General features: G+C 40.0%; 3 protein-coding genes across 3 annotated transcripts; 1 reads left to right on the top strand and 2 right to left on the bottom strand.

Annotated features, from left to right (window-relative positions):
* Window positions 1-5,168: 5,168 nt before the first annotated feature.
* LOC147791288 (uncharacterized) lies at window positions 5,169-7,679 on the bottom strand. Its single transcript, XM_087126616.1, has 3 exons — window positions 7,054-7,679; window positions 6,683-6,962; window positions 5,169-6,065 (listed from the first exon to the last, which is right to left on the bottom strand). The coding sequence occupies exons 1-3, from the start codon at window positions 7,677-7,679 to the stop codon at window positions 5,169-5,171; spliced, it is 1,803 nt and encodes a 600-aa protein (XP_086982742.1).
* Window positions 7,680-8,788: 1,109 nt separating this feature from the next.
* Window positions 8,789-13,832, bottom strand: LOC147791289 (uncharacterized). Its single transcript, XM_087126617.1, has 3 exons — window positions 13,757-13,832; window positions 13,177-13,585; window positions 8,789-8,798 (listed from the first exon to the last, which is right to left on the bottom strand). The coding sequence occupies exons 1-3, from the start codon at window positions 13,830-13,832 to the stop codon at window positions 8,789-8,791; spliced, it is 495 nt and encodes a 164-aa protein (XP_086982743.1).
* Window positions 13,833-14,945: 1,113 nt separating this feature from the next.
* On the top strand, window positions 14,946-17,566 carry LOC111787944 (uncharacterized). The gene is made up of 5 exons (XM_087126780.1): window positions 14,946-15,503; window positions 15,581-15,730; window positions 15,853-15,966; window positions 16,119-16,172; window positions 16,255-17,566. Exons 1-5 carry the CDS (start codon window positions 14,996-14,998, stop codon window positions 17,424-17,426), a joined length of 1,998 nt encoding a protein of 665 aa, XP_086982906.1. The 5' UTR covers window positions 14,946-14,995; the 3' UTR covers window positions 17,427-17,566.
* Window positions 17,567-24,917: the final 7,351 nt, after the last annotated feature.

Below are 24,917 nucleotides of genomic sequence, written 5' to 3' on the forward strand. Positions count from 1 at the left end.
AGAGCGACCTAATGGACCTATAGATCATGGGCTCCAACGAGCCAAGATTAACCGATTTAACTCAATAACCTTGTTAACCAACATTCGTTAACTACTAGGACACTCCAGTATAGCTTAGTAGTTGCACCCCCCTCACTATAGATACATTTCTGTCCATTTGATATAACTATGATTAGTAAGCCAATCCTTCACAGGTTGTTCGTAACTAGAGCTGGGTCAAATTACCGTTTTACTCCTAAAGTTACTTCTTGTTCCTTATGTCCCACTGATTCTCTAATGAACAATTGGTTTGTGGTTCAACCAGTAAACCGAATCCCTCTCAGGCCAATGAGAGGGTGGGGCCCCTTGTTCAAGACCTAGAGTCAGTGCTTAAGGGAACTACCTCTCTTCTATCCCTAAAAGTGGGTATAATTGAATTCCGTCTTGCACCCCACGTCCCCAGCCATTCACCCAGTCTTACCCCTGAAATGGGAGGCCTATTGAGTCGGCGAACTCGAGCCACTCTCACCCATGCAAATCTAAGGATAATTCTAAATAAACAGGAGTTCATGGTTAGCTCAGGATAAAGATCGAGTTACCTAGGTCATCGAAAGGAGATCGGTCTCAACAGTAAACGACATTATAAAGTGATAGTGATTTTCTTCATGGTCCGATCTTATGCAATACTCATTGCATAGGTCGCCCCCACTCATATGTCTCTGCATGTACAATTTATTGATCACATTGTTTATGTCATATACAAAAGTGGGTTGCATTCATATTGTCCCCAGGATAAGGTACTCAGCCTTATCCCTGTACTATAGATCATTTTGACTATATACTTGAACTTGATCTACTCTTATGTCTCTACATATAGTTCAAGTAATCATACTATAGTCAGAGCGTACTTAGTTTATTGGATTTAGATTAATAATCGTAAAATTCACTTTATTCAATAACAATCTTTACTGAATAAACATCAATAATAACTTTATTGAAAATATAATATGTTTTTGTTTACAAACTATGAGTTTTAAGCCATAAAACCCAACATTATGTTTGTTCAAGAAATTCAAAAGACTCAGTGGAAAATCATTATGATCACAAGCTGAAAAACTTGTGCACCAACAGAGGTGGTGAGTTCTTATCCCAGAACTTCTCAAAGTTTCGCGAAGAGGAAGGTATCAAGCGTCAACTTACTGCACCGTACACTCCACTAAAACAGTATGGTTGAACGAAGAAATCACACCTTAATGAACACTGCAAGAAGCTTACCCAAGAGCATGCAAGTCTCAGTGATTTTCTAGGGTGAGGCAATACGACATGCGATTTATCTTCTAAATCGTTTACCGACAAAGGCGCAAGACACTTGCAGCCCTTACAAAGCATGGTTCGACAAGACACCTCACTTCGAGTATCTAAGTGTCTTCAGTTGTACAACACATGTTAAGCCTGTAAAACCATATATAAAAAATCTTGATGATAGAAGCCAAAAAATGGTGTACTTCGGCATAAAGGATGGAACCAAAACACACAGGTTGTATGATCCGCAACATGAGAAAATTCATATAAATAGAGATGTCGTATTTGAAGAAGAGAAGAAGTGGGATTGGTGTAGCATTGGCGATAACAAGCAGACTATTACAGAGTTCACTACTCTAGAAGAAGAGGGAGACGCAACAGATCTAGAAAGTGTCTCTACAGCAACACCAATAAGTCCACACATGTCATCTCCGATGACACTGAATGGTGTGATGGACTATCTAGAACAAGAGAGCTCAGGCGAGAGCACAAGAAGATCCAAAACAAAGGATGGACCAAAGAATTTTCGTTCTCTTGCTAAAATTTATGCGGATTCACTTGAAGAAGAATTGGATCTCAATGAGTTAGTGTTGCTCACGGTCAAGGATCCGACAACCTACCGTGAGGCAGCAATTGAGACGATATGGCAGGAGGTCATCCAAAAGGAGCTTGAAGCCATTGAGAAGAACAAGACGTGGGCACTAACTAACTTACCGTCTAGACACAAGCCCATCAGTTTGAAGTGGGTGTTTAAGTTGAAGAAGAATAGTGAGGAAAATGTCATCAAGCATAAAGCAAGACTCGTGGTGAAGGGATACGTGCAACGACAAGGAGTTGATTTTGAGGAGGTTTTTGCGCCTGTGGCTAGACTGGACATTGTAAGGTTGATTCTTGCCCTCACATTTCACCACGGGTGGGAGGTCCATCACTTGGATGTCAAATTAGCATTACTAAATTGTGACCTCCAAGTAGAAGTGTGTGTTGCCCAAACTGAAGAGTTCGTCATCAAAGCTGAAGAGCACAAAGTGTACAAGTTGTCAAAGGTCCTCTACGGTTTACTGCAAGCACCCAGGGTGTGGAACATACGTCTAGCCAAGAGCTTAAAGAGTTTAAACTTCATGACTGCTCAAAATAACAAGCATTGTATACAAGAAACTATGGGGTTGAAACACTCATCGTTGGTGTGTACGTTGATGACCTGATCGTCACTGTGGAAGGTGAGAAAGAGTTCAAGCAACAAATGATGAAAGAATTTAAGATGACTGATCTCGGGTTGCTCATGTACTACCTCGGTATTGAAGTGGACCTAAGGAAAGAAGGCATCATGCTAAAGTAATCGATCTATGCAAATAAGTTGTTGCAGCAATTTAAGGTGACAGAGTGCAACTCGACCAAGTATCCCATGGAAGCAAAGTTACAACTCGGAAAAGATGTTGAAGGAAGCATGATGAATTCCACTGAGTATAGGTGTGTCATTGGAAGTCTAAGGTACTTGACTCATACTCGTCTGGACCTTTCATATGTGGTTGGAATAGTGAGTAGGTACATGGAAAAGCCCACTATGATGCATCATCAAGCGGTTAGGCACATTCTCTAGTATGTGAAGGGAACCACAAGCTATGGGTTGAAATATCAAAGAGGGGAGGTTCTAAAGAACTAGTCGGTTTTACTGATAGTGATTTAGCTAGAGACATTGACGATAGAAAAAACATCGCAGGAATGACGTTTTATCTCAACGAAAATTTAATCTCTTGGCAATCTCAGAAGTAGCAAATTATGGCACTATCTTCCTATGAGACCGAGTTCATCGCAACAACTGCGGCATCATGCCAAGCATTGTGGCTGAGAAATTTGTTGAGAGAAGTGACTAGAAGTGAACTCAAGTCGTTAACACTCTACGTCGACAAAAAATCTACGATTACTCTGATGAAATTTCAGTATTTTACGGACGCAGCAAACACATTGACACTCACTTTCACTTCATCCATGAGCGTGTTGAGAAGAGATAAATTTTTGTGGAGTTCATATGCACTAGAGAACAACGTGCGAAAATTTAAACCAAGAGAAGGAGCAAAGACACACAAATTAAACTTATCTTCTTTTTTGTGGTGTTTCACTGACTTGACACCATTTTCCTTATATAATAAAAAAATAACAAATTTCTTGCTACAAATCAGCAACCACTCACGATATCTCCCTAAAAACTAGTTTCACTCTTCCACTACTTCCACTCTTCCTCGCCATATCCCCCGTCCTTCTTCTTATTTTTAGAGAGAAATGAACAACAAAAATAAAATAAATACAAAACAACTATTTTTAACCAAAAACTTATGAAGCAAAATAAATAAAAAACCAAGTTTATAACCAACCATCACTCCTCTAAACTTGTTTAACTATGCTAAATCGACTTTCTTCAAGCCAATCTTCTCTCTTAACTCTAGGAACCATTTTCTTGCTAACGGCTTTGTCAGAATATCCGCCAACTATTCATTTGTGTTCACATATTCCAGTTCAATAGCTTCAATTTGCACACACTGGCGAATAAAATGGAACCTCGTATCAATGTGCTTACTTCGATCATGGTAAACAGAATTTTTCGCCAATGCTATAGCTGACTTGTTGTCAACATTAAGCTTGGATTTTACTTGCAGTTGACTGATGTTACTCAAAATCCTGCCCAACCATACTCCGTGACATGTTCCAGCAGTTGCGGCTATATACTCAGCCTCGCATGACGACAAAGCCACCACCTTCTGCTTTTGTGATACTCAGGTTATTGGATTTACTCCCAAATAGTACAACACTCCAGTTGTACTCTTCCTATCATCAATATCTCCAGCCATATCACTGTCGCTAAATCCTACCAGCTCCACATTCGATAGCTTCTTATAAACACAACCAAAACTTAAAGTACCTTTCACATACCTCAATATTTGTTTTACTGCTGTGAGATGTGAAGTTGTTGGTGCCTCCATGTATCTACTCATCACACCAACTAAGTAGGCTATGTCGGGCTGGGTATTAACCAGATAGCGTAAGCTTCCAATAACACTTCTGTAAAGTGTTTTGTCAACCGCAGGTTCTCCACTCCCATGTTTGCTCATCTTCATTCTTGGTTCCATGGGAATCGAACAAGGATTGCACTCCCCCATTCCTAGCTTCTCTAGGATTTTTCTTGCATATCCGGCCTGACATAAAGTGATTGATTCACTGCTTTGTCATACCTCAATACCCAAGTAATAGCTCAAAAGTTCAAGATCGCTCATCTCAAATTTCTGGTGCATCTCTTCCTTGAACTGAGCTATAACTTGTTTGTTTGAGCCGACTATGATTAAGTCATCCACATATGTACCGATTATCATTGCTTCAACTCCATTAATTTTCTTGTAGAGAGCATATTCCTGTGGACATTTAACAAAACCAAATGACTGCAAACATTGATCAAGTTTAAAATTCCAAGCCCTCGGAGCATGTTTTAATTCATACAAGGCTTTACGTAGTTTTAATACCATGTTTGAATTTTCCTTGCCAGCGAACCCTTCTGGTTGAACAACATACACCTCCTCTGCTAACTCGCCATTCAGAAAAGCTGTCTTCACATCCATGTGATGCACTTCCCAATTTTTAACGGCTGCATAGGCAAGAATTAATCTTAGTGTTTCTAACCTGGACACTAGTGCGAATACTTCACTGTAATCTACACCAAATTGCTGTGCATATCCCTTTGCCACGAGTCTCGCCTTATGTTTCATGATTTCTCCATCTAGATTTTTCTTTAATTTTAAAATCCATTTGATGCCGATTGCTTTATGATTCTTTGGCAAATCTGTGAGTTCCCACGTTATGTTCTTTTCAATGGAGAGAATTTCAGACTTCAAGGCATTCCTCTAGTTTTTATTCTCAGCAGCTTCCTCGTATGAGGTTGACTCCTCTATAGAAAGAAAACAAAGGTCCACTGCTTCCTCCTCTACTTCGTTCAATTCTCTATAAATATCTTCTAGAGACCTGAACTTTATCGGCGTCGACGAGCTTGATGATGATGCATTTGAGGTAATGTCTGGCGTTGATAAAGTTGAGCATGAATTTTCCCTTTGCCTTTCATCGGGATTAACTTTGTTTTGTTCAATATTCCTCTCATCTATTCTACTTTGTTTTTCTGAAATTTGAACGGTGAAAGTTCCACTTTGTTCATCATCACCGTTTGTAATTTCTTCCCAACACCACTTTTTTTCCTCTTCGAACAACACATCCCTGCTCACCATAATTTTGTTCTTTTGTGGATCCAATAGTATGTAAGCTTTTGTTCCATCTTCATATCCCGACATAATTGTCTTCACACTCCTATCAACAAGTTTAGGAAGGTGTGAATATGTATTCTTGGCATGAGCAAGACACCCGAAGATTTTAAAGTGATGAACCTTCGGTATCTTGTCAAACCAAGCTTGATACGGTGCACCATCTGCAACTCCTTTTGTTGGCGATCTGTTCAGAATATACACGGCAGTTTTGACGGCTTCTTCCCAAAATTTTGCAGGCATCTCTTTGCTCTTTAACATACATCTGGCCATCTCTACAACCGTTCGATTACGCCTTTCTACTACGCCATTTTGCTGTGGTGAAAATGGTGCAGTAAGAAATCTCTTCATGCCTTCTTTCTCGTAATAGTCTTTAAAAGCAGTAGATATGAACTCTCCTCCACGGTCAATTCTAAAGCTCTTAATCTTCTTGTCTTTCTCTACCTCCACACTGATCTTGAACTTTTTAAATACCACTAGTGTTTCATTCTTGTTTTTCAACATAAACACCCACATAAATCATGAAAAATCATCCACTAGTAACATAAAATATTTGTTACCTCTATAAGTCATTGGTGAAATAGGTCCACATAGATCTCCATGGACGAGATCCAATGACTCCTTCGCATGATATGTTGTTGATCAGGGAAAATGAGTCCTATGCTGCTTTCCTATTAAACACCCATCACAAAATTGATTGGCTTGGGTGATTTTCGGCAACCCTTCAACCATTCTTTTGTCATTTAATTGCTTTAAAGAGTGAAAATTCAGGTGTCCATACCTCGCGTGCCAGAGCCAACCACCGTTACTGATATTTGTCATTAAACACACCTGATCCGCAAGCTTCAGCTTTGCTACATACAATCTGTTGGATTGTCTGGTCACCATATTAATTAGGCTCCTAGCCTGTCATATATCTTCATCTCAATGTCCACTATGACAATTTTATTTCTACTCTCATCCAGTTGTCCCAAACTTAATATATTGCTTTTGAGTTTAGGTATGTAATAGACTTGCGATAAGATCAAGTGCTCATCGGTTTTGCATTTGAAGAGCACTATTCCTCAACCACAAATGTCTACTACAAAGTTATCACCGAAACGTACCTTTCCAACAACAGATGTGTCGAGCTCACGAAACACCCTTCTTTCTCCTGACATGTGGTTGCTTGCTCCAACCAGGAATTTTGAAGCTCCAATATTGGCTGGTGGTGGCACTATAGTTTCATTCAACATCACAAAATCAGGCTCTTTGTCATGTGTGGTTTTAATTTCACACACCTCTATCATCAGCAATGAAGACTCCTCATCCTTTTGCATCTCTATCAAGTTGAGTTGTTCGTCTTTTGTGGAACACTCTGATGCGAAGTGTCCCATTTGCTGACAACTGTAACATTTATATTTACTTTTATCGAATTTCTTCTTCTGAATTTGCGACTCTCCTTCCTCTCCTCGATGCCAGTCACTTCTCCCACGACCTCTCCATCTTCCACGACCCCGTCCCCTGCCTCCTCTGGAACTGCCTTGATCCTTCCATTCTTTCTTTGAGGATTTTGCATTCTCTCGTTCCTTCCATTCTGCACAAGTGAGGAGAAAGGGTTTCATCTTTTTCTCCAAATCCTTGCATCCTTTCTTCATGTGCCTTAAGTGATCCAATAATCTCATCAACGGATTTCGTTTTGAGATCACTGAACTCCTCAATCGTTGAAGTGATTTGAAGAAACTTTACAGAGGTGGATCGTAGAAGTTTCTTAACTACTTGGATATCATCCACAGTATTGTCGAGGCCTCTCAATTTGTTGACAATAATGGTGAGTTTTCCAGAATACTCATCAATACTTTCTGAATCACCCATCCTCAACGCTTCAAACTCCTGCCAGAGAGTCTGCGTTTTAACTTCTTTCACTCTTTCAGCACCTAGATTCATATTTTTCAACATGATCCAGGCTTCTTTGGCCGTTTTCTTGGCACCCAAATGTAGCAACGTATTTTCTCCAATACTTTGATAAAAAGCTGCTAAAACCATTTTATCTTTGCAGTTATCTATTGTTTTGAGTGACTCAATTGCCTCCCAAACACCTTGTGCCATCATAAATACCTCCATCTTAATCACCTAAGCTGCATAGTTGCATTTTGTCAGCATCGGGTATTTAGTGTGACAGATCCCTCCTTTTCTTGAATCTGTATACTCACTTCGTTTGAGGCATCACCTTCTATCGCATCGGTGTTTTGGCTCCTGTCACTCGATTCCTGTCTCATTTTTTTTATCTCTCTCCCTTCTTGACCGCTCAATCTCTAGGTGAGACATGATTGAAAACAGGTCTTGATCTTGTAGTTCTGATACCAATTGAAAGAAAAAAAATAACAGAAGGAGAGAAGGAGCAAAGACACAAATTAAACTTATCTTCTTTTTTTGTGGTGTTTCACTAACTTGACACCATTTTCCTTATATAATAAAAAAAAAAATAACAAATTTCTTGCTACAAATCAGCAACCACTCACGATATCTTCCTAAAAACTAGTTCCACTCTTTCAGTACTTCCACTCTTCCTCACGATATCTCCAGCCCTTCAATCAACCAACTCTCACTTGATTCTTTGCCTGAGGAACAAGTGACCATAAACAAATGATCTTCTTCTTCTTGATCAACTACCTGTGCATCTACTTCTTTCACCTGACCTTTGACTTTGCAAATCACAGCTTTATGTCCAAGTTGATTGCATTTGGAGCAGAAAGCGGCATGTCTTCTCCAACACTTGTATGGTGGATGACTTTTCTTCTCACAATAGCGGCAAGGTGGATAGGATTTTTTGGAACATCCTCCTTTTTGTTGAGTTATGGAGTCTGCTCCCTGTATTTATAGCTTGGTCAATGGCTATATCCGGTAAAGCTATATTTGGTAAAGCCATATATGGTGAAGCTATATCCGGTAAAGCTATATATGGTACATAGCTATATATAGTAGATGGTTAAATCTGGTAAAGCTATATTTAGTAGACTGAACCATATATATATCCCGTCCAGTAAAGCTTTTAAATGTACTTTTCTATTCTCTGTACTCTCTTGTTGTACATGCCTGAAGTCATCAATAAAAAAATTCTTTTAGCCAGAGTTCTCCTTGCAATTCTCTCTATCCTTCTCTTTGTGATCATCTAGATCGAGCGTGTGCGTTGTTGTGCGATCCTAACAACTGGTATCAGAGCAAGACAAAATTCACCATGATCTGTGAAGATGGAAAGTTCAAAGATTGGAATTGAGAAGTTCGATGGATCCGATTTTGGTTTCTGGAAAATGCAGATTGAAGATTATCTGTACCAGAAAGATCTTCACGAACCTCTGTTGGGGGTGAAGTCGGATACCATGACCACGGAACAGTGGAAGCTCAAGGATCGACAAGCCTTAGGGATGATCCGGTTGACGCTATCCAGAAACGTGGCGTTTAACATCATCAAGGAGAAGACAACGTCAGATCTGATGAAGGCGCTGTCAAATATGTATGAAAAACCGTCGGCTATGAACAAGGTGTATTTGATGCGTAGATTGTTCAATCTACAGATGTCTGAAGGTGGACGTGTTGCGGATCATATAAATGAATTCAATATGATCATAAGTCAACTGGGTTCGGTGGAAATTAATTTCGAAGATGAAATTAAAGCGTTGATTTTGATGTCATCCTTACCCGAGTCATGGGATACTGTTGTTGCCGCAATCAGCAGTTCCCGAGGATTTGATAAACTGAAGTTTGATGAAATTCGAGATGTAGTTCTCAGCGAAAGTATTCGCAAACGGGAAACTGGAGATTCATCAGGCAATGCTCTCAGTGTTGATCGAAGGGGAAGAAGCAAATCAAAGAGCTCAAACAAACATGGGCGTTCAAAATCAAAGAACCGGGGAAAATCTCCAAACAAACCCAACGTAACGTGTTGGAGCTGTGGGGGAAAAGGACACTTTCGGACAGATTGTACAAAGCTAAAGAAGAAGCAGAATCATAAATCTGAAGATGATGATGATTCTATATACACAACAGAAGATGCTGAGGACGTTTTAATCCTTAGTGTGGATAGCCCAGCTGAATCCTGGATTTTGGATTCAGGTGCATCGTTCCATTCGTCTCCAAGTAAGGAATTGTTTCGAAATTTCAAATCAGGAAATTTTGGGAAGGTGTATCTTGCCGACAATAAAACCTTGGAGATTGAAGGAAAGGGAGATGTCTCCATACAAACTCCAGCAGGAAATCAATGGACATTACAAGATGTCAGATACATTCCTGGTCTCAAGAAGAACCTGATCTCTATTGGTCAGTTGGATAGCACAGGCTATGCAGCAGAGTTTGGAAAGAGTTCCTGGAAGATTCTGAAGGGCGCCATGGTTGTTGCGCGTGGCACAAAATCCGGAACCTTATACACTACTGCAGAGTGTATAAACATGACTGCTGCTGCTGAGAGTGCTTCCAATTCAAGTCTATGGCACAATAGACTTGGACATATGAGCGTCAAAGGAATGAAGATGCTCACTGCGAAAGGAGCTTTAGAAGGCTTAAAATCTGTTGATATGGGTCTTTGTGAGAGCTGCGTTATGGGCAAACAGAAACGAGTTAGTTTCACAAAGGCTGCCAGAGAACCGAAGAAAGTGCGGTTGGAAATGGTCCATATAGACGTCTGGGGACCATCTCCAGTTTCATCACTTGGTGGATCAAGGTACTACGTCACCTTCATCGATGACTTCAGCAGGAAGGTATGGGTTTACTTTCTGAAACACAAGTCAGATGTGTTTACCACCTTCAAGAAGTGGAAAGCTGAAGTTGAAAATCAGACCGGCTTGAAGATCAAATGCCTGAGGTCTGACAATGGAGGAGAGTACAACAAATCAGAGTTTATAACATTTTGTGCAGCTGAGGGAATTAGATTAATAAGAACAATTCCCGGTAACGCAAGACAAAATGGTATTGCAAAAAGGATGAACAGAACCTTGAATGAGCGAGCAAGAAGCATGAGGATTCATTCTGGATTGCCAAAGACATTCTGGGCTGATGCTGTGAACACAGCAGCATATTTGATTAATAGAGGGCCGTCAGTACCCTTGAAGTTCAAATTGCCCGAAGAAGTATGGACAGGAAAAGAACTCAAGTACTCTCACTTGAGAACCTTTGGCTGTACTGCATATGTTCATGTTGATCCAGAGAAGAGAGATAAGCTTGATGCTAAGGCTGTGAAATGCTACTTCATAGGCTATGGCTCTGACATGTTCGGGTATAGGTTTTGGGATGAGAAAAATATGAAGATCCTAAGACACTGTGATGTGACCTTTGATGAAAATGTCATGTACAAGGACAGAGAGAAGATAAACTCTGAGACTACGAAGCAAGTGGGAGTTGAATTTGAGTGGCAAGAAAATTCACACAGTGATGGTACAACAGAAGCTCAAGAAACTCCTGATCCTATTGCTGAAGAACCAGACGTGGCTGATCCTATTGCTGAAGAACCAGACGTGGAGCAAGTTGCACCTGAACAGGTGTTGAGAAGATCATCCAGAACTACCAGAGCACCAGACAGATATTCAACCTCATTACACTATCTGTTGCTGACTGACGAAGGAGAACCAGAGTCCTTTGATGAGGCCCTACAAGTGGAAGATTCAACTAAGTGGGAGCAAGCCATGGATGATGAGATGAGCTCACTTGAAAGGAATAATACGTGGGTGCTGACTGAGTTGCCTACAGGAAAGAGAGCTCTGTTGAACAAATGGGTGTTCAAAATCAAGGTTGAACCAGATGGCAGAAGGAGGTTTAAGGCTCGGTTAGTAGTTAAAGGATATTCACAAAGAAAAGGCATTGATTATGCTGAGATCTTTTCTCCAGTTGTGAAATTAACTACTATCCGAATTCTACTGAGTATTGTTGCATCGGAGAATTTGCACCTTGAGCAAATGGATGTAAAAACGACATTTTTACATGGAGATCTAGATGAGGAGATCTATATGCAACAACCCGAAGGATTTGCAGCTCCAAGCAAGGAGCACATGGTGTGTAAGCTCAATAAGAGCTTGTATGGACTGAAACAAGCACCGAGACAATGGTACAAGAAGTTTGACTCCTTCATGAGCAAGAGTGGTTTCCACAGAAGTGAAAAGGATCAATGTTGCTACCTCAAGAAATACACTGATTCTTATGTGTTTCTACTCCTGTATGTGGATGATATACTAATTGCTGGATCAAGTATGAGGGAGATAAACCACCTGAAGGCAAGCTTGTCTTCAGTATTTGAGATGAAAGATTTAGGTGCAGCGAAGCAGATCCTTGGGATGAGGATTTCTCGAGATAGATCTGCTGGCACATTAAATCTATCCCAAGAGCAGTACATTGAGAAGGTGTTGTCCAAATTCAAGATGAATAACGCTAAACCCAGGACTACCCCCTTGGCAAATCATATTAAATTGTCAAAGGGGCAATCTCCCAAGACAGTTGAGGAACGTGAGCACATGGCATCAGTTCCGTACGCTTCTGCAGTTGGGAGTTTGATGTATGCTATGGTCTGCACTAGACCTGACATAACACATGCAGTGGGAGTTGTTAGCAAGTACATGGCAAATCCAGGGAAGGAACATTGGGAAGCTGTGAAGTGGCTTCTGAGATATCTGAGAGGTACATCCAATACTACACTTTGTTATGGCAATGACAAAGTAGTTCTGCAAGGTTTTGTGGATGCTGATCTGAGTGGAGATGTAGACTCCAGCAAGAGCACATCTGGGTATATCTACACTATAGATGGAACAGCAGTGAGTTGGATGTCTAAGCTTCAGAAATGCATTGCTCTTTCATCTACTGAAGCTGAGTACATGGCCATAGCTGAAGCTGGAAAGGAGATGATATGGATGACAGACTATCTAGAAGAATTAGGCCGGAAGCAGTGCAAGAAGATCCTTTATACAGATAGTCAGAGTGCCATACAGTTGGTGAAAAATCCAGTCTATCATTCAAGGACAAAACACATTAGAAGACGGTACCATTTCACTCGCAGGTTAGTGGAAGAAGGCGATATGTGTTTGGAGAAGATAGAGGGTGCAAAGAATCCAGCAGACATGTTGACAAAATGTGTTGATGTTGGAAAATTAAAGCTATGCAAAGCCCTAATTGGTATGGTGTAGGATCAGTCTCCAAGTGGGAGAATTGTTGAGTTATGGAGTCTGCTCCCTGTATTTATAGCTTGGTCAATGGCTATATCCGGTAAAACTATATTTGGTAAAGCCATATATGGTGAAGCTATATCCGGTAAAGCTATATATGGTACATAGCTATATATAGTAGATGGTTAAATCTGGTAAAGCTATATTTAGTAGACTGAACCATATATATATCCCGTCCAGTAAAGCTTTTAAATGTACTTTTCTATTCTCTGTACTCTCTTGTTGTACATGCCTGAAGTCATCAATAAAAAAATTCTTTTAGCCAGAGTTCTCCTTGCAATTCTCTCTATCCTTCTCTTTGTGATCATCTAGATCGAGCGTGTGCGTTGTTGTGCGATCCTAACACTTTTTTCTTATGATAATTGGCAGATGAATCTCCATTCGTCGATTGGTTTTTGAAATTTTTATTGTTTTCATACCTGCTATTGTCTTGATGCTTGACATGTAAGGCACCTTCAATCACCCCTTCTTGCCTCATAGACCTCCTTTGCTCTTGTGCTTGTAAAGCGTTCAAGAGCTCTATAAGAGAAATCTTTGACAGGTCTTTGGTGTTCTCTAGAGTAGTAAGGGTGGCTTCAAACTTCTCTAGAACAATGACTATTAGTTTTTCAACGATCCTAGAATCATTTAACACAGAACCAAGGAATCTCACCTTGTTGGCAATGCTGAGAAGTCTGTCAGAGTGCCCTTTCACCGACTCAGACTCCTTCATCTTCTGCAACTCGAAATCCTTAATCAAATTCAAGACTTTCATTTCACGAATCCTCTCATCTTCTTCATATTCAGCCTTGAGATAATCCCAGATTTTCTTTGCTGTTTTAAGGGACACTATTCATATGAAGATCATTTGAGATACAGCAGCAAATAGGCAAGCTTTTGCCTTTGATTTTCTTGTCTTCTTGTCCTTCTGTACTTTGATTTGTGTTACAATAGGATTGACCTCATAATCCTCTTCTATTGCTTCCCAAAGATCCAAGGCCTCTAGATAAGTCTCCATACAAACTACCCACATTTGATAATTGTCTCCATCGAAAACTGGTGGTGCAACAGCTGAAAAACTAGATTCTCCTTCCATCTCGATCTCATAGACCCTTTAAGAAGACGACTCTGATACCAATTTGTTAGTGAAAGAGTGAGTGATTGAATGGTTGATGAGAAGATTGCAGAAGGCTCTTTATATATACAAAGAATATAAAAAGATATTAAAAAGTCTATCTAAAAATCTGCAGAAAATCTGGTAACAAACCAGTAAACAAATCAAAAACTAAATCAACTCCAAACTAGAATGAGATTTAATCAGATACTAACTGGCAGCAATCAAAACAAATACGTGATCTTTAACAGAGCCTACAAGTAGGTTGTTTACTTAGTGTTCTTATACTCATCCCTTTCTACTGTCTTTTTTCAGGTGAGTGATGCCACAGATCGAGACGGGAGCGCGTGCAGGAGTCTTAAAGCCACAAAGGAGTGTCCAGGGGCGTTTAGGAGTTTGTACATATCATGCATAGTTACTATTGAAAATAAATTTGCTCTGATACCAATTTGTAGAACTAAAAGCTTGCTCTAATACTAATTTGTTGAAATTAAAATACGCTCCGATACCAACTTGTAGAAAATAGATGTTCGCTCTAAAACCAACTCGTTTAGATAACTCTCACGAAGCTATGAAGGAGGTGTCGAGAGGGGAGAGAGAACGAGACAAATAATTCCCAAAAGCCTTTTTCTATTACACTATACTCTAACTCTGGCTCTTTTTTCTCCTTTTGCTCTGCTATTACACTGAGAAGTGAAGCCTATTTAGATATTGGTTCTTGACTAAATTTTAAAACAAAAAATTAATAACTATTTCTTCCTTTTTTTTTTTTTTTTTTCTCTCTAAGTTTATTTACCACCTTTCCTTCACACATTTTGTACCCACATACTTTTTCATGAAATTCATCCTTTCTTGAACATTTTGTTTTGATACTATAGGAGAAGTTTTATATTGAAGGCAATAAAAGTTGTAGGGAGTAGTGTGGAAGAAGAAGCGACGACGAAAGGGCTTGAAGAAGGAACAAATTCTGTATAAGAAATTGAAGCAACTGAGCTTACTTTTACTTTATCGTGTTACATGATTATCAAAGCGATTAAAGAAAAAGAATACAAACTTGATGACCGGAACAAGAAAAGAAAGATATATATATAAAATAGATTTGGGGTGTCCTTCAACAAAACAAGAAACTAAAACCCAAACAAGATATGGATCTGTACGATGAGAAAAAACAGTTATACAAGCTAGCGTTGAGGGGAGAATGGAAGAATCTGGACAAGGTATGTAAGGGTGCGAGGCAGTTAGTGTTGCCGATCAATAACAGTGGAGAGACGGCGTTGCATTTGGCAGTGTACAGTGGAAAGGAAGAACCTTTAAAAACAATTCTTGAGCAGTTAGTGTTGCCGATCAATAACAGTGGAGAGATGGATTACACAGAGCATTGGAAGAGCTCCGCTGAAAACACACCTCTACATGAAGCTGCCACTGCGGGGAATTTGGATGCTTTCAAGCTTTTGGTTGAGTTCAGGAAGGAGGATTTGTTGGAGTTGAACAGTCGGGGTGAAACGCCTTTGTATAGGGCAGCCAGATATGGGCAACTTCAGATCGTTGAATATATTTTGAATGAATGTGAAGATTATTACTCTCGATCTCCCCGAAATTGGATGGCAAAGGGTACTCCAATCATTCATGAAGCCATTCAAAGCGAGAACTTTGGTTAGTGTCTAAGTTTTTGTTACCATAATTGAAGCTAATTCAAAGCTTTAATGCCTAATTCAATGTTTTTATTGCAGAGATGGTTATGATGCTGCTGGATTTCGACAAGTCACTGTTGGAGATGAGGGATTCAAAAAAGCAGACGGCTCTCCACGTGCTGGCCAATATGCCACACATTTTTGAGAGTGGATACGTCAAGGGATTTTGGGCCGAATTGATCTATGATTGTAACAATGTTCTTCCTTCTCTTTTCTCAACTATGATTAAAAATTTTAAAAATTATATTTCATTTCATTTTTTTTTTTTTACTTTTTTTATTATTATTATTTTTTTTCTTATCACATTACAGGGATTCCCATGGACAATACTTACAATTTTAAATTTCCTAAATTTTTTAAATTTGGCCAAGCGAGAAATATTGAAGATTTAGAAGCCGGATTGGACTCGGAAGATGAAAGTTTTGGTAAGTTCTCTTTTTTCTTCTTTTTGTTTTCAAGTATTTACTCTTAATAAATATTTTTGAAGTTCCGCGTTCGCAGAAAAAAGGTATGAGAGTCGTGATTACTAACCTTTTTGTTTGTGCACGAGTACTAAAGGAGTGTTTGCGCGTGGCAGGTGAATACCTTAGACATAATTTGATGGGGATGTTCGGGAGATTCCTGATGCAAGGTGTTGTTTCTGTAACTCTAAAACATGTTTTTTTAAGAAATAATATAATAAAAATGTTAATGATGAGACTTGTAAAACACAGGGTGGCTTGAATGCAGAGAGCTATACAAGAAAAAGCAAAAACATAAATTAATTCTAAAAATCACGGAAATGCTAGCGGACATAGATTTGTCATATTACCAGGAAAAGCAGAAGCCCGTCAGCGATCGAACGGACCTATCAGAAAAGGCAAAACAACCTATGGACGATAGTAATATTGAATACATGGACCACCAAGAGACGCCACTGTTACTAGCCGCAGCCAGGGGAATACTAGAAGTGGTTGAAAGGATCGTGGAAGCCCACCCACAGGCTGTGGACTACGTGACGAGACAAGACAGAAACATTCTACATGTCATCATTGCACACCGACAATTCAAGATCTTTGAATGGATTAAAACCAGAGATCTTCTCGTGCACAGACTGGCCAGGAGGATTGACCTGTTGGGCTACACCGTACTGCACCATGTTGGAATCACTAATTTCCTCTCTCAATCTGCCCATGGTCCAGCAATACAACTTCAACAAGAGCTGGATTGGTTGGATCGCGTCCACAAAGTGCTTCCGCTCCTTTACAACATGCATTATAGCAAAGACGGTCGGAAACCCCGTGAGTTCTTCGAAGAAACACACAAGGATATGCTTGATAAGGGCAAAGAATGGATCAAGAAAACCTCCGAGTCTTGCTCTGCTGTTGCTGTCCTCATGGCCACTGTCGCCTTCGCCGCTGCCTTCACTGTCCCCGGTGGACTCAACTCCAAAACTGGCTCTCCGGTTCTCCTCTCTGACCCTATCTACATGTTGTTCACCGCCTTAGACATCGCCTCCCTCATCTCATCGCTCTCCTCCTTGATTCTGTTTCTCTTGATCTTGACCTCGCCTTTTGAGATGGATGCTTTTCGACAACAATTGCCAATTCAATTGTCCTTCGGATTCAATCTGTTGTTCTTGTCGGTGGCGAGCACCATGATTGCATTCGCTATGGCCGTCGTCCTCACAATGAAATCGACCAACATGGTATGGGCAGAGTGGCTTTTGTATTTGGTCACACTTGTTCCAATAATCATTTTTATGGTAATGAAGTTGCCGCTGTTGCTGGAGCTGGAGAGAAATGTTCAAAAGAGTCTACAATTTCTTTGGAAGTTGCTTCCCAGGGGTTTCCTCGCCATATTTTTTGAGATTCCTTCCAAACTTTTAAGCAACAAATCTACCTAATCTTCATGCCTGGATTTGGGAGCGGATATAACTGCAGTTGGATACGTCATAAACTACTTCCTTTTCTTACCTTAATTACGTATGAAGTTTGTCGCACATCATGTTCAAAACTGTGCTTTTTATTTGTCTTCCAAACATTAATAATATACATTTATATATTATTATAAATATATTTATGAAATATATTACTCTTATGGAATATATGTGACGTATCCATAAATGAATTAATATTTTTTCCCTATTTTTAGGAGTAGATTAATAATATATTTTCTCTCGTTGTAGGAGTTGGTTTGCCGTGTATTTTTTTCTTTATTTTCACAAGTTAATTGACAGACCAGTAAAAAAACATTAATGAAAATTGTACTCTCAATCCCACTTATATCTCTCATTCATAACATGGTACGAGAGCAATATAAGTCAATCAATGCATCAATCGTGGATATCGATCATCTGCAAATATGACTGATACTTCTCAATTGAATATAGAAGAACAGTCATCTAATTTCATTCCAAATTACATTTATGAGCAATTACAATAGATAGCACAAGCTTTATTTGCACTCAATCATCGTCTTCAGGTAATTCTGACAGTTACATCCATATTGCAGGTTTGTTTCCAGTATCTGCAGTATCCATTAACTTTGCTAGTTCTAATTCATGGATTCTCGACTGTGGAGCTACGGATCAAATAATATCCAAAGTTTTTGTTGTGACAAAACCAAAGGTTGCAATCATGTCTACAATAAATTTGGATAATGGAGGGCAACACATGTGTCACATACTACGATGTTTTCTTTAATCCTGTCTTTAAATCAAATAATGTTTCATGCGTGCTTTTATTACATTTAAACCTGATGTTCATTAGCAAACTTACCAATGACTTGAAATGTTGTGTCACCTTCTATCCTTATTTTTGTTATGCAGGACTTGACTACGGGGAAGATGATTGGCTCGGATAAACAATTTGGAGGTTTCTATCATATTTCTTTATCTCCAATTAAACCTTCAACAAATCAAGTATCTCAGTCATCTAATTTGTGGTTCCTACGCCTAGGTTATCCTTCATTTTCTCACTTTAAATTTCTAGTTGATCAATTGCATCTTGATAATGCTACATTTTTCTCATAATTGTAGTATTTGCCCATTAGCAAAACAAACTAGGATGTCATTTTCCAAGAAGCTCAATAACAACACATTCTGCATTTGATCTGATACATTGTGATGTTTAGGGACCTCATAAAATGTCTTTGGGGACCTGAATACTCGGTATTCTAGAGGTATCCCGTTCTAGGTCTTTGTCTAGCCTACTTAGTCTCAAGCGCCCTAGTCTAGGCTCGTAGTTTCTTCACATTCTTAACAAGAGAGACAACACAAACAGTCATGTACAGGAGTTAACATTTTACAGTTCATGCAATATTAACAAACATGCTCGATCGGAAGATAATGTCCATCTTTACCCCGAGCGCAGATTTCACAAATTTCTCTTCCTTCTTTATCATGCATACAATATCACATTCTCATTTTAAAGTGAATTCATAGTCAATCATATCTTGGTACCATTGATTTTCTTATTTAATTCATTTTTATGGCTTACATACTAATATGCTAGGTCTAGCTAGCTAGGATTATCAGTTTGACAGCATTCACGCTTATTCCAAGTGTTTCCTACCAGTAATGCTCGTGGGAATCCAAACGATGACTTACTCGCCTGACATGTGCCTCCTTAAGTTTTGGTTGATTAGTCGTAGAGGAGTCCAAAAATTACAAAATTTCTCTACAGGCACCTAATTCACAATAAAACACATTAGCATTGAAATCGGGGCAAAAAAATTGGCAATCGATTATAAGACGGGTGAGAATAGGGGCTTTACGCTCCCCCATGCTTCCCCATGCATTGGCACGCACCTCCATGCGAGGGCACACGCGCGGTTAATGTTGATAGTGGTGCGCTTCGATACCTAGTAGAGTAGACTTACCCGTTGAAATTTTATAGGCGTGACATGTGGCGCACAGGGAGTGGTGAGTCGTCAGTTTGACAATTCTCGGATGCGGTTCGTTTCAAGTGAGGATTTCGGTTTCGGGTCAAACCTGAATCCTCGCACACTGACGCGTGTCGACAAGCAGGACAAATGCATTTCTCTAGTGGAATGTTGCCATGTGTTGCTCGCTAGCTCTACAGTGCTCCTCCGTACGTTTGGTGACATGTGGCGGCAATTTTCTCTCTCCTGCATGTTTCTAAATTTCAATCTATTTTCTTCCATTTTTTGGTACTTAATGCACACAACTCGAATCGACCTGTTTTCTTCACTAAAGTGGTAGAGTTCTATCTACCTACGCTGTCGTATTTTTCTTATAACAGCCCAAAATTTGAGACTTGAAATGAAGTGCCAGACTACCCGACTATGCAACGAAAACATATAAAAAGAGATAGACAATAAGAAATTACGAAAAAATTTAGCAATTAAGAAGCAGAATTACAATCAAAACAAAATGTTGAAGTAGTGTATGAATTTCATGAAAAAGTATGTGGGGTACAAAATGTGTGAAGTAACTATGCATGACATGTATAGACTTCTAAATGCCCTGGGACACACCTCTGTGGCTTTAAGACTCCTACACGCGCTCCCGCCTCGATCTATGGCATCACACACATAAAAAAGAAGAGTAGAAAGGGATGAGTATGAGAATACTCAGTAAGCAACCTACTTGTAGGCTCTTTTCACGTTCTTATCTTAGTAGGTATCCACAAACTTGTCTCGGGGTTCTAGGAAGTGCAGACTAAATTGCAACTCTCTTTTTTTCTACAACTTAAGAGGCTTGCCCATCTTATCAATGGATGATCAGTGTGCGGGACCTCACAAGTAAAACTTAGGGGACAATATGGCTAGATTTAAATCAGTATCATTCTCTAAACATCATCCGTGGAGGTTACCTGACAACCCTCCCACGGGACCATACTACCACTAAAATCGAGAGTTCATGATTCCCTGTGTGTCGGTTAGCTACTAAGTCATCCTAGGTGGTCCTGCACTCTCTCGCTCAGCAACGGGTTTCTACGGATCATAGGTCCTATTCAAGAGACCCCTTAGCTATCATCACTAGGTCGGGGCACAAATCACACTACTCTATCTAGCTCTGCCTAGCTCAACGATTTCAGTAATGGAGTTCAGCCTTGACGGTACGGTATCGAAGTAGCGAGAAAAGTGGAGGCTTTGGTGATACTATCCACGCTACTCAAGTCTGGCGAGCTACCTCCGTTGTCTAAAGTTACCAATGTGTCCTAATAGGTCTTTCTATGGCAAATCTTGGTGACAAAGACTTGGACTCATTCATCTCTAGAATTCTCGTGCAAGGACTCTCAAACCTGTCGTGGTTTGGAATACTGGGGTCTGTGTCTGTTGGTCATCGTTTTGCAAGCCTGAATGCACGATATTCTTTATCTAGCCTACTTAGTCTCAAACACCCTAGTCTAGACTCGTAGTTTCTTCCTATTTTCAATAAGGAAGACAACACAAGCAATCATGCACTAGAGTTAACATGCAGCAGTTCATACAATATTAACAAGCATGCTCGACGGGAAGATAAAGTCCATCTTCACCCCGAGAGAAAATTTCACAAATTCCCTTCCTTCTTGATCATGCATATAGTATCACATTCTCATTCTAAAATGAATACATAGTCAATCATATCTAGGTACCATTAATTTTCTTATTTAATTAATTTTCATGGCTTACATCCTAATATGCTAGGTCTGGCTAGCTAGGATTATCAATTTGACAGCACACATACTTATTCCAAGCATTTCCTTCAAGTACTGCTCGTGAGGATCCAAATGGTGACTTACTTGTCTGACGCGTGCCTTCCCAAGTCATGGTTGATTGGTCATAGAGGAGTCCAAAAATTACCAAATTCCTTTACAGGCACCTACTTCACAATAAAACAACATTAGCTTCACAATAAAACAACATTAGCATTGAAACTGAGGTAAAAAACTTGTAATCGAGTGAAAAACGAGTGAGAATAAGGACTTCACGTGCCCCCACACGTAGGGCTCCACGCGCAGGGCAGACGCACGGGAAGTGGCACACTTCCAACCCTAGCTGATGCAGAACTACCCTTCAAATTTTGTGTGTGACACGTGGCACATAGAAAATGGTGAGTTTTTGGATTGGACGGCGGGTCATCGGGTTGGTTTGGTTATTCTCAGACGCGGTTCATTTCGTGTGAGTGTTTAGGTTCTGGGACAAGTTGAATCTTCGTGTGCTGATGCGTTTTGACAAGTAGACCAAATGCGTTTCTCTAATGGAATGCTGCCACGTGTTGCTCGCCAGCTCTGCCGCCCTCCTCCGTACATTGCGCGACGCATGATGGTGATTTTCTCTCGCCTGCATGTTTCCAATTTTCCAGAATGTTTGCTTCTTTGCGTTTTCAATCTATTTTCTTCCATTTTTCGTAACTTAATGCACACAATTCTGATCGACGTGTTTTGTTCACCAAAACCATAAAATTTCTATTCACCTACGCCATCGTATTTTTCTTATATTTTCCGAGTTTTCTCCAAAAAAAAATTGGTGCAAACTCTCTTATAGTTAATCAGTAAAAAATTTCTAAATATATCACTCAAGAAACTTCTCGGATCTAGTTGAAATTGAAAACCATACCTCGTTTCGTTTTGAGGTTTTCTTGCCACTATGGGCAAATCCACCACTCAAACCTCTTTGTCAACATTGAGAGGAGTCTCGATTCGAAGTTTCTTGCAATAGGTTGATCTCCAATGGCAGATTTGTGGTTACTGAAATCTCTCTTTTCTTTCTTCCAAAACCCTCATCCTTTTCTTCTTTTTTTTTTTTCTTCTCTCTTTCTACTTTTGGCCAGACCCTTGAGACACCTCTAGTAGTAGTAGGGGTAAAAGGATCGTTTTTCCCCTAGTTTGACTTTGACCATTTTATAAAAATTATAATCTCACATCAATCTCGAGCATAATTTCCTTCTTCATCGATTCGAGCCTCAGTCTCCTCAGCCTCCTAAACTTGGGTGTTACATGAATGACACGCAAAAATGATATGATGCACAACCCTGACACAAATTTTAAAAGCTATGATGTGAAATGATATGATACGAAGGAAATGGACTGAGTTGTCTTACCTGGTTTAGTGAATGTGAAAATGCTGGGATCTCATGCATAAATGTATAATACAGAGTTTATGAGGCTGAAGCACCATCTTCGGTGGACACATAGCAAAAAATGACGGAAAAATTTGTATTGGGTGTAGAACCAAAGATCCGCCACATGGTGGAAGCAATAGACCCCTACCTACGACGAGGCCTTGAAAACTACCAAGCCTTTAGAGAAACCCAAAGATGAAACGAAGCAAGAACGGTCAGTAACAGTGGGATGTAAGCTTCCATATGACTCGAGGGACTCAAGCATTAGCCACTAGCGCGTAGGCCCTGCTATAATAACAGACCTGCCCCACGACAGAATGAGAGATACCCTTCAAGATGCACTGACAGAAACCCCAAAAATCAGGAGGGGGTAGAGGAAGGGGAGAAGCCGGGTGCAGAATATGTGGAAGAATGCATAGGGGGAAGGTGCATGGCTGGAACACGAGGATGTTATCAATGTGGACAAGAGGGTCACATTGCTGTCAACTGCACGACCAAGGATACTGAAACCCACCCTAATCCTCTTAGAGCAGTAAAGGAGACGGACCAATCGGTGAAACCACAGGCACAAGCTAGGGCTTATGCATCCATTAGCAAGGACACTGGGAGATTCGACACTGTGGTGACAGGTACACTATCAATTTTAGGCCATTACGCTTTCACTTTATTTCACTATGGCTCTACGCATTCATTTATCTCTATGCCTTTTCTTGCACAAGCACGGTTTGAATTAGTACCCTTATTGCATGAATTTTCTGTAAACACCCCTACGAGGGTAGATCTAGTAGCCAGGGATAGAATAAAGAATGGCCTAGTAATCGTAGTAGACCAAACCCTAAGCGTAGACTTAATAGTAGTAAACATGACCAACTTCGACGTAATACTAGGCATGGATTGATTAGTTGAAAACCGTGATAGTACAGACTGTCGCAAAAAGGAGGTAGTATTCTCACCACTGGAGGGACCCAACTTTAAGTTTAAAGGCACAAGTTTTGGACTACTCCAAAGGTAGTCCCCATGATGAAAGCAAATAAACTAGTCCAACAAGGCAGTTGGACTATATTAGCATGTGTTGTAGATGTAAGAGAAAAACAAAAGATCTTAGATAACGTACCAGTAGTAAACGAGTTCCTGAACATATTTTCGAAAGACCTACGAAGAATACCCCCTTTTCGAGAGGTCGACTTCGCTATAGAACTTGAACTAGGAACTGACCCTCTTTCCAAAGCACCCTATCGTATGGCGCCAGCGAAGTTAAAAGAACTCAGGGCGCAGTTACAAGACTTACTAGAAAAAAGTTCCATTCGACCTAGCGTATCCCCTTGGGTTGCGTTGGTGTTGTTTGTCAAAAAGAAAGACAGATCGATGCGTCTATGCATCGATTATAGAGAGCAAAATAAGATAACCATAAAGAACAAATACCCTCTACCTCGTATGGAAGACCTATTCGATCAACTTAGGGAGGCAAAGGTATTCTCCAAGATAGACCTTCGGTCAAGTTACCAGCAAATCAAAATTAAAGAAAAAGACGTACCAAAGATAGCATTTAGGACAAGATAGGGTCACTATGAGTACGTAGTAATGTCATTTGGCCTCATCAATGCCTAGTTGTGTTTATGGAATTAATGAACTGAGTATTCAAGGACATTCTGGACGTTTTAGTTATCATGTTCATAGACGACATCCTTGTATACTCAAAGACAGACCTAGAACACCAAGCACACCTCCAAAAAGTCCTTACCACTCGAATAGAGAACAAGTTGTATGCTAAGTTCTCTAAATATGAATTCTGGCTTCGACAAGTCTCGTTCTTAAGACACGTGGTGTCAAAGGACGAAATATCCGTAGATCCCACCAAGGTCGAAGCGGTTACGAAGTGGGAACGCCCGACTACGGTTACCAAGGTACAAAGTTTCCTAGGGTTGGCGGCATACTATCAAAGGTTCTTACGAGACTTCGCTAGGATAACCTCGCCTTTAACATGGAATGATGCGTGTAAGGCAAGCTTTCAAGCCCTAAAACAGAGGTTGGTAGTCGCCCCAGTACTCATAGTACCTGAGAGCTTAGAAGGGTACGTGATCTACAACGATGCGTCTAAGAAAGGATTGGGATGTGTGTGGATGCAACAGGTCGTTGCATATGCTTCCCGTCAGCTAAAAGAATATGAAAAGAACTATCCTACTCATGACCTAGAATTGGCTGTCATAGTGCTCGCGCTAAAAATTTGTTGACACTACCTGTATGGAGAGAAAACCCAAATCTACACCGACCATAAGAGTTTGAAATATTTCTTCACACAAACAAAGTTGAACATAAGGCAAAGAA

The sequence above is a fragment of the Cucurbita pepo genome, chromosome 9, assembly GCF_057944985.1.
Source record: "Cucurbita pepo subsp. pepo isolate OVF chromosome 9, ASM5794498v1, whole genome shotgun sequence".
Taxonomy (NCBI): domain Eukaryota; kingdom Viridiplantae; phylum Streptophyta; class Magnoliopsida; order Cucurbitales; family Cucurbitaceae; genus Cucurbita; species Cucurbita pepo.